This window comes from Anguilla rostrata, chromosome 10 (assembly GCF_018555375.3).
Source record: "Anguilla rostrata isolate EN2019 chromosome 10, ASM1855537v3, whole genome shotgun sequence".
Taxonomy (NCBI): domain Eukaryota; kingdom Metazoa; phylum Chordata; class Actinopteri; order Anguilliformes; family Anguillidae; genus Anguilla; species Anguilla rostrata.
In genome coordinates, this window is record NC_057942.1 from 42,560,943 (window position 1) to 42,570,804 (window position 9,862).

General features: G+C 49.3%; 2 protein-coding genes across 5 annotated transcripts; both read right to left on the reverse strand.

Moving 5' to 3' along the window:
• Nucleotide 1: 1 nt before the first annotated feature.
• LOC135233580 (hematopoietic prostaglandin D synthase-like) lies at nt 2–5,807 on the reverse strand. Of its 4 annotated transcripts, none has more exons than XM_064297293.1 (6): nt 5,592–5,807; nt 3,854–3,999; nt 3,565–3,657; nt 1,145–1,254; nt 942–1,040; nt 2–532 (listed from the first exon to the last, which is right to left on the reverse strand). In XM_064297293.1, the coding sequence occupies exons 2-6, from the start codon at nt 3,984–3,986 to the stop codon at nt 368–370; spliced, it is 600 nt and encodes a 199-aa protein (XP_064153363.1). In that variant the 5' UTR covers nt 3,987–3,999; nt 5,592–5,807; the 3' UTR covers nt 2–367. The 4 variants fall into 4 exon arrangements, with proteins under 4 accessions (XP_064153363.1, XP_064153362.1, XP_064153361.1 ...); XM_064297292.1 differs by lacking the exon at nt 5,592–5,807 and adding an exon at nt 5,079–5,550 and having other exon boundaries at nt 3,854–4,020; XM_064297291.1 differs by lacking the exon at nt 5,592–5,807 and adding an exon at nt 5,079–5,549 and having other exon boundaries at nt 3,854–4,014.
• A 136-nt stretch (nt 5,808–5,943) lies between these two features.
• On the reverse strand, nt 5,944–9,643 carry prf1.5 (perforin 1.5). The gene is made up of 3 exons (XM_064297289.1): nt 9,342–9,643; nt 7,499–8,052; nt 5,944–7,236 (listed from the first exon to the last, which is right to left on the reverse strand). Exons 2-3 carry the CDS (start codon nt 8,050–8,052, stop codon nt 6,213–6,215), a joined length of 1,578 nt encoding a protein of 525 aa, XP_064153359.1. The 5' UTR covers nt 9,342–9,643; the 3' UTR covers nt 5,944–6,212.
• Nucleotides 9,644–9,862: the final 219 nt, after the last annotated feature.

The following is a 9,862-nucleotide window of genomic DNA, read 5'->3' on the forward strand; positions in this document are numbered from 1 at the left end:
ATTTGCATCACTGCCGTTTATTCGTTTCGCTACAGGTAGAAAAATACAGTTAGACGACGATGCATCTTCGCCAGTTTAAAAAGGTTTTCCTGAAGATCTCTGAAAGTTCCCTCGACGTATATATCGCTGCCCTGTGTTACCTGGAATACGTCATTTCCAGCATGTAACCCTGAGAAGGAGCCGTGATGAAAGCATTCTGACTCGTGAATAAAACCGCTCACACAGCGCGTTTCACAGTGAAGCTCTGGACGTGTGGATTTACAGCACGCCTCTCCAGCTGGAGGACGCTTAGCTGCACACTTTGCGTATAAAAGCAGTGGTCCCGTTTTTGCGTTCCGCCCGGACGGACGGACGGGGGGGGGGTTTTTTAGAACTGGCTGTTGGGACGGCTCTGGATCCAGCGGGCCAGCTGCGGGATGCCCCCCACCCTGTCCACGAGGGCGCAGAGGCCCGGGGTCCGGCTGGCGAAGTCCGGCCGCAGGACGCTGAAGGTGGTGAAACACACGTGCCAGTACAGGTCTGCCCAGGTCACCTGAGGAAGAGAAGGGAGGCGTGAGCGGGCGGGGGAGGAAGAGGAGAGAGCATGAGCGGCGGGGGAGGAAGAGCCCGTGCGGCCGCTGCCGTGAGTTTGCACGGGGAGGATGTCTACCATCTGCATTACCCATAATTCCTGTCTCATCAACACTCCGCTCGGAGGGCACTGGCCTTGGAACTCCCATCTGGGCATAACTGCCAGGCTCATAACCCTCAAATCTACAAGCAGAAGCGGTTTGCCACCAATATGAGATCCACCAGTTTCTGGGGGGGAGCGCTTTGCTAATTATTTGGGGCGACCTCCTGACCTCGCGTAAAGTGGGGTTCTAATCGGAGGCAGAGATTCAGACCACGTTCGGTAAGTCCCGGCCCAAGCCCCCCCCCGCCCCGCCCCCAGGCCCGCTCACCGCGTTGCCCACCAGCCAGTCTCCGTCCCCCAGGTGCTTGTCCAGGAAGCTCAGCAGCTTGGGCGCGTTGCAGTCGAAGAGCTCGTCGATCTTCTGTTTCTGCGCGGCGGGACAAACAGTCGGTCAGCCCGTGTGTGAGAGAGACGCCCCCTGCCTCGGCGCTCGCAGGCCCGCGGGCCCCGCCATTTTCACCACCCCCGTACCTTCAGCTCCTGGTCCTCCTCCCTCCAGGGGATCATGAGGGTGAAGTCGTTCAGGCTCTCCACCATCGCGTCCGCCTGGGCCTCCTCCAGCCTGCTGGTCCCCGTCAGCCCTGCCGAACAGATCCCACGCTCAGCTCGCACGCGCCTTCCCCGTTTTTTTACTTTATCTGACCGTCTCAACCGCTTTTCCCCCCTCAACGTTTGAATTTTGCGTGAATGAACACTGGAGGCCAGTAGAACAAACTGCCATTTGTGTCCTACTAACGGTGATGCCGGATCGCCTCTTTTCCCGCCCAAAAACCAACCAGGCGAGCGGTCGCTGCTACCGCGCAGTGGATCACAGGTGCATTGTGGGTCCGTTCTATTTGAAAATGACTGTAATGAGGGGTTTTCCCTTTTCTGAGGAGTTTTCCCTTTTCAATTCACCGAGTGGCAGACATTAAGTGGAATTGGCCAGAGTAGAACGTTACATAACGGCACGCCTTCGCATCCTGTTGCTGAATCTTTGATCGTTAGCGTTGATTAGCACTGAACAGATATTTGCTCAGAAGGGTATCACACCGGCAACGGGAAGCGCTTTTCGGGTTAGCGGTGTGTGTGCTCATTTCAGTTTCCTGATCTGGAGCCCTGTGGTTTTGTCTCTCAGCAAGCATCTCTGAGTAGTGATTAATGTCTCTGTGTTTATTCACTTAGCGCTTCTGCTTTCCCCCCCGCCCCCCCAGAGATGGCAGACTCTAATGTGTCCCCCCCATTAGACTGTCAAAGCAAATTTATCTCTTGAGCATCAACAGCGATCGGTGCACATGCCAGGTGTTTTCCAGCGAAGTTGCCAAGGAAATGGGAAGCAGGTAATGCGAACGAGCCCCTACCCTGCGGTTTGGTGATCGCCTGTTTGTTTGCATGAGGGAGTCCTCAGGTCAAGGTGTGGTTAAACTCTGGCACTTCATTTACATTTAATGTGCATTTGGCCATGCCGTCCAGAATCGTTTTCACCTTCGCTAAAGATTTTTTTTAAAAAGGCTGTAAAAAATATCTTGTTTATCAGCTTGATCTTACACTCAATATGAGAGAAATATAACCTTTGATTGAACCCTTTATTTTTCTTTTGAACGAAATCTTAAAACTAATACAGAAAAAAATAACCTTAAAATAAAAAAACTAATTTTCTCCATAACACGTGTGAATATTGTTGCCACCTCTAGAAGTTCTTATGAAGAAAATATAATTGACATATTCCCATTCCTATGTAACTTTTACTGAAGTGCATCCGAGTCTTCAGCAGAAGTTTGGAATGTTATCCAGCTTTTTTTTTGCTCATTAATTGAGGGTGCCTAATAATTATAGTGGGCACTGCATAGGAAGTCAAATCACTTATTGATACGGTTTTAAATTGACAATATAAAGTTTCATAAATTAGCAATAAAAACCCAAACCCTTCATCCTTATCCTCATCCTCAATCAGGTATTCAGCAGTTTCCCAGAACCAGCATACACCGGGTTTTAATGCCCACCACCCACCCACAACTGCCCCTCAACAATCAGTTGAAACCAGTGTATAACAGGTGTTAAGTTTGTAGTCCTGTAGGCAAAATGGAGACATTTCTTGTGACATGGCTGTATGGGATGTGTAGGTATATAGCCATAAGCTGCCCTTTAATCGAGTGCCCCTCTCTACAGTCAGCTGAAAGGTATCTCCTCAGGAGAAGATGAGCTTCGGAGATGAGCTCAGCCGGGCGGCAGACGCATCGCCATGACGAGTTCCCAGCGCAACAGGAGCGTGCGCTTCCTGGAGGAAGTTCTCATTTGCGCAACGCTGGTTGTTATCGCTGGACTGGCGGCTCGCTGCCTGGGAGGGCTTTGGGGAAATCACTACGAATACGAGTTTTCACCGGGTTTTCCCAAAGGGAAAGCGCTGTTAATTCGCTCGTAATCCGGGCCCCTGTGCTGACCTCTGCTCCCTTCTCAAGTATGGCTGGTGAACAGAAATGGATAGATTTTCTTTCAACAGCTGGTATATATTTTTACTCGCAGGTCTGTGAGGGAGCGGATGAGTGGAGAGAGAGGAAAGCTTGCTGCAGACCCACCTACCTTCTGCTAAAGACGGCGAACATAGCCTGAGACAGGAAAAGGTGCATCAGAGAACAAAAGAAATGTAATTTATTTTTCTTATTTGCCAAATGTTTTCAATGATTCTGTGGTAGTGAAGTGACAGGCAGCAGCATGGCATAATGACTGAACTGGACTTTGATTCCCGGGTAGACAGTAGACAGTGTTGTCTTTGTGCCCTGCAGCAAGGTACTTAACCTGCATCGCTTAAGTTTATATCCAGCTGGATAAATTGATGCAGTGTAAATGCTCTGTCTGCTAAATACCTGTAATGTACTGTAATGTAGTGAAGGCAGAAAGAAAATGGTCGTTACCTGCTTCTTTAGCCAGGAACCTGGCGATGGCCAGACTCTGGTTCAGCTCGACCCCGTCCACCTCCAGCACAGGCAGCTGCTCGAGCGGAAAGGCTGGGGAGGAAGGGGGTGAGGACATCAATCATAAGTGGTGTCAGCACTCATCTGAAGAACAAAACATCTTGTCATTTCACAGAGAATGGGTGCAGATCTGCATTCTGGTTACTCACAGGGCTTAAGGGATGGCCGGGGTGCATTCTGGGTACTCACAGGGCTTAAGGGACGGCCAGGGTGCATTCTGGGTACTCACAGGTTTTAAGGGACGGCCAGTCTGTCCACTCCACCCTGTGGTCCTGGAAGGGGATCTCTGCATAGGCCAGGATGTAGCGGGAGAGTTCCGCTCTCCCGCGCATGTTGAAGTAGATGAGCTTGTAGAGCGACATACAGCCGGCAGATCTGCAACACAGGCACCTGTAACTTCACATTGGTTTACCCGGGTTAAGGCACAGCGTGCGGCTGGTCCAGTCCTAATCCCACAGATGCATTCTCAGGAGCGTGGGCGGTTGAATACCGAGTGCCAAATCAAACATTAGTAACAATAGGGCCCCGTTCATCAGTGAGCATCACTAGTGCAAGTGCGACTGAGTTTACATTTCTGAAAACATCTTGAATCTTATTCCTCGAATTCCACCTTTTTGGAATTCCACAGATAACAGGATGGTCCGTGAGCACTGTGACCTTGAGAGTGTAAACAGGTCTGTTGTTTGCTCAAAAGAAAAAATTCTTGACCATCTAGCATGGACTGAGTGTTTCTGTCTTATCAGCACCTTGGTTACTTAACCCCACAAAGTATAAAAGCAGAAAGTTTCAACAGAAAGCTTCATGCAGAGGAGAGAAAAACAACTTGCAGAACACAAACTTTTTCAAGGACAATTTTCAGCTCTCTACAGCAGATGTAAATGACTAATGTTTTAATTATACCCCTGGTGAATGTGACTTCAACGGACAGGGAACTACCTTGACAACACAGCTTGTTTCATTGTCAGGCAGGTAAACATTTAACTGTGGAAATGTTTCAAAAGGGCTGTAATTCGTACACGGATCACCCGATATATAAATACCCCAAAAATTCAAGCTGACAGTCTGCACTTAAACCTCTTTTTCATTGTTTTCTTTCAAATCCAACACATTGGAGTACAGAGCAAAAACTGTCACAGTCCCACGACATTCGCATTTAACTGTAAATTGTATCCTACACAAGTTTGAATAATAGCAATTCACTGAAAAACAGCAATGGGAAGCTCATACACAATAGAAACAACAAGAGCATACTTCAGTTACAAGACCATTTAGAGCATTTAAATTCAGCTAGGTTTACAAGGGTAGCTACTATTTTGAGAACCTTTTTGCATACAGGAGATTAAAAACACACTGCTGTAAATTAAATTTAACCTGCAGGGCATCTCTAAAGAACAAAACCGAATTGGAAACGTGCGCTCCTTTTAAATGTGAAAAAACACAATTAATCACCTTACCCGAAATTACCTTGACCGTCGATTTTCAGTTTTTGTCTCCTTTGGCGACGAACAAAGGAGGCAGTTTATGAGTAATGATATTTGCCGGTTATCTTGTTGTGATATCTGCTTACTCAACTTCAGATTTATCACCGGAAGATTGCAGACGCGCTAATCCATCGCTGTGAAAAAGACGCGCTTTGAAACCTCACACGTGTCGCAACCAAGCTGCTAGCAATTAAGGAGCCCGAAGCACCCAGTTCAAAGTGGTTCGAACTTCCTCTGTAGATTGCAAATCATAATGAAGGTAAAGCAGTTATTGTAACCATTTCATTTTAAAAATAGGTCAGTTTTGTTCAGAGAGAGGAATACAGAGTCTATACCCTCTGCATGTTTTTGACTCAGACGAGTTTCTTTTTGTGTATACAACTACCTTCCACTGCAATTTAGCGTTTCATGTCAGCAATGAACACGGTTGTTTAAAAAACACTTTTTAAGCGCATCCAAACACCCCCCAACAAGAACTTATCTTACCAGCTAGTCCCTAAATCTAGTATTTCCAGACAGTGTCTGGAGCTCCGCGGGGCGAAAGCAAAAAACAGCACGGCCCTTTCTGGTTAGCTAAATATACAGTAAGATCTCTGAACTACATGGCAGCTCTTGCGCAGTATCTAATCACCGTTTACAAAGGGGACGCGTTATGCCACGCGGCAAAAATGGCTTAAGGCAGATGGAAATATTTTGCTTTAAATAAGTCCCCTCCTGGTCACTCATATAGTCAAAGTTCTTGTCTGTGTGAGTATAAATTAAAATCTTTTGTCGTTCTAGTCAAAAAACCTAACCTGTCAGCTACTGGTTTCCTTTTCCGTTTCTCATAAAATTACCATTTTTTCTGTGGTACAGGTTTCATTTATTAGCAAACAGAAATATACTGTACAATTTGAAGAAATATGACTGAATCATTGTCGAATTGAAAATTAGTATGTCGCAAAACATTAACAGAAGTGCAATTATAAAACAAAAAGAGCAATTTAGGAAAAATTATCCCATAATCAAACAAGGAGCTTTGCTGAGCTAGCCTTGGATTCTTTGGGTTTAGTCAGAACAGGCCTTGATAGGCTAATCGTTGCGATGCTTTCCAAAGTGCTTTATCTCTCAATGACCCGGAGAGTATCTTCCACACCTGTAGCCGGTCAGATGCTGGTCACACGTGACGCTGTAGGTGAAATAGAAGACCCCCTGGTTTAGTTTGCAGCTGTACGAGTGAACGCCTCGTTCAGGGTAGATTTTGCACTGGCCCAGGAAGTCGTGGAAGAACAGGTCTCGATCCCAGACCTCGAACGTCAGCTGACGGCCCAGCTCCACCGTGCCGAAGTTATAAGTCGCGTTCCACCTGGGATGGGCGTCGTTCTTGATCACGTCCGTCTCCTCGTAGCGCTCGCCGTACGACACCTTGACGAACCCGTCGGCCTGGGAGAAGACGTCGGCCTTCAGGCCGGCGGCCCTCTCCACGACGATCCTCAGGCGGCCGAGCCCCGCCCGCAGGGGGCAGCAGTGGTGGTCCAGGTTGGGGCCGGGGGAGCAGGTGTCGGCGTTGCTCTGGGCCGCCTCCAGCTTGTTCTCCTCTATGTACTCCAGAACCGCTCTCCTCAGGTTGGCGCTCACGCCCGGGTCGCCGGCCAGGTGGTGGAGAGGGAGGACCGAGTAGGAGACCACGTCGGGGTTGTCGTACAGGCTGCTCATCCAGCTGCCGTAGGCCGTCGAGGGCTCCTGGTTGAACAGGACGTCCGGGAAGTATTTCTCCCCTCCGAGGACCTCGATCTTGTGCGTCATGAAGCCTTGGTAGAAGCCCGTGGTCATGTTGTCCCTGAGAATGCTGCTGCACTTGTGGGTGAGGGACAGGTTGGCGGGCAGGAAGCCCAGCGCCATCTTCAGCTCGACGTCCAGGCACTTCTTGATCTCCGTCTCGGAGAAGCCCTGCAGGGTCGCCAGGCAGGTGCGGAACGCGGTGATGCGCCTCACCCGGCCGCCCAGGTGCACCTGCCGGATGTAGTGAGTTCCGTACGTGTCGATCACCTGGCGGTACCGGTGGCTGGTGCGGTCGTCGTACTCGCTGGGCAAGCCCTGAAGGTGCTTAGAGAACTCTCCACTGAGTGTTGGGTGGTCCGCCAGTCTGTAACTACAAAAGTAAAAAATGATTTTGTAACAATATTTTTTCATTGAAAATATGGCTTACAGTATTGTCAGAGAAAACTTCCATTAGCATTATAATGCAATCCAATTAACACATTAAAGATGTCCAAACTGTGCAGGAGTGTATTGCTAAATGTTTTCAGTGAGTTGAGAATGTGTTTTTAAAATGCATCATTTTAAAACTGGTCATTTTGAGGGCACACAGGCTCTTGAGGTGTTTCCCAGAGTAGCGTCCCCTGGACCCTTACCTGTAGTGCGTGCAGCTGATCTCGTGCGTGGCGAAGGTGGCCTTGTCCAGGCTGAACTGGGCCCTGGCGAACTGGGCGATCTCGGAGCGGCTGCCCCGCAGGATGGCCGCGCCCAGGTCCTCCACGTTCAGGCCCGCGCCCCAGTCGCTGTCGACGAGGGAGGCGGAGCTCCGCACCAGCGAGTCGACGGAGTGGTGCAGGGCGCTGGACAGCTGCTTCCTGCAGCGGCTGAAGGGCCGCCAGTCCAGCGCGGACGCCGGGACCTTCTGCGCCGCCCCGCCCTGCAGGCGGTTCTCGCACAGCGCGCAGGTGCCGTTGGGCGACAGGTAGGCCCGGACGTCGATCACGTACGCGCCCTTGCGCTGCATCCTGACCACGTCGAACCCCTCCCCCGCCAGGTTGTGCCCGGGCACGAAGGGGGCTGCCTGGCACTCCGAGAGGGAGCCCGTCCTACAGCCCGCACACCTGCTCACCTCCAGCAGGAGCAGGAGAGCCGCGGCCAGCCCCGACAGCCCTTTCGGCCTCTCTAACACTAGGGCATGCATAGCGCACATCTGGAAGGTGATAGGGTTAGAAATACAGAGAGCAAATTCATGGAAGAATTATTCGGGAGCAGTGAATTTCCATTATTGCAATTCTTGATACATTTATTGATACGTTTGTACTTGCATTTACAGTTAGGCATTTAGCAGATGCCCTTATCCAGAGCGACTTACAAAGGGCACTGATCATGCCCAGTCATTAATCTCGCATGTATAGTAGTAAGTACACAAACCTACAAGGTAAAATTAAGGCCCGCAGTGGGTGGAATAAGGACGTTGAACATGTAACTCTGAAGTAACAAACTGGATTGTGGGTATCGGTGTTTGATGTAGCGAAGGGAGATGTAAACGCTTGATAAATGCTCACAGGTCATGTGGTATTTATGTGGTAATGCGTCCTACTTTCTGGTGAATATGCCTACAAAGAAATTTGTTCATTGTTGTATTTTTCTCACGTGATCTACTACCCACAGAATATTTACATATAAATACAAATGCAGTAGTGAATAGAAGCAGTTAAATGTCAGCTCTTGTGAACCAGCCCGCTGTGTCTGCATTGACTGCGTAGGCTGTGGATCATTCATGCCTCTGTAACCTCTTTGGTCACGGAATTTTAAACCCCTTGGCCTTGGAAACGGGCGCATGCCGAATCAGCGTAACTTCCCCTGAACCCCGAGCGCGTAAGTCAGCCACTTACCATATAGCGGCCCACACTCGTCCGGTCTGAGTCATGCCCTGTGTTCATTGTAAAAGAGTTTTTTTTTTGTTTTTTAAACGCATGCTTCCTGCTAGACTTTGACTCCTGTGTTTTTGTGGAAAACCTTTTTTTTTTGTCCCAGTTTTATCGTATGCTGTTGTTTTGTGCATGGAGCAGTTATACATTCACATATTTGATTTATACTCAAATTTAAATAGTTGCTTTGCAGAAAAAAAACATCAACCACATGAACATCAGCCACTGTTTCTTATGTCATTACTGTTTAAATGACATAAGAAATTCCATGCAACTGAAATGGCACAGCAGTTTCTGCAAAACTTTTTTTTTTCCCCACCCAATGTTGTAAAGAATATATATATATATATATATATATTTGTTTTGTTTTTTTTTTTAATGCATGTTTTGAGGTCAAATACACGCTGAGTGACGTTTGATATTTTTCCTAATCCTGCTTAAATGAGGATGAGGCATTAAATCCCCCAGCATGCCACAGAAGCCATCGCCACGGAGACGGACCCAGCGGCGGGCTGGCGGCGCCCGTGCTCAGAATAAAGAGAGAGAGCCCTTTGGAATTCGCCCGTACCTTCCAGCCCAGCTGTTTGTTTTCGTCTCTCTTCTTTCCCCCCCCTCCGTTCCTCCAGCGCTCGCGGCGTTCGGTTTCACCGTCCGATCCCGTTCGTCCGGTCGGTCCTTCTTTCCTTCCTTCCTTCCCCCTCTTTTGTTCCTTTTTTTGCCGGGAGGGAGTGCCGTCCTCAGAGGAGTTCGTGAAGGAGCCACCCAGCCCCGCTGCAGACTCCGACCGCGAGCTCCGATCAGAAGTGGCGGGGTTAAATGTACGACCCGCTGCGAGCAGAGAGAGGGAGAGGGAGAGGGAGGGAGAGAGAGAGGGAGAGGGAGGGAGACGGAGAGGGAGGGAGAGAGAGAGATCCCCCACTGCCAGCCCCCTCTTACTAAGTTCTACACATCCGCAGATAGTTTTCGCATGTGGACGGGCAGCATGAATGCCAGCTGTGCTGTGGGAGGGCGGCGTGAGGGCCGGAGTGGGGGCCGCTCAGTCCGAGCCAATCGGCCAAAACCAGGCTGCTTTTCTGAAGCTGACTTTTG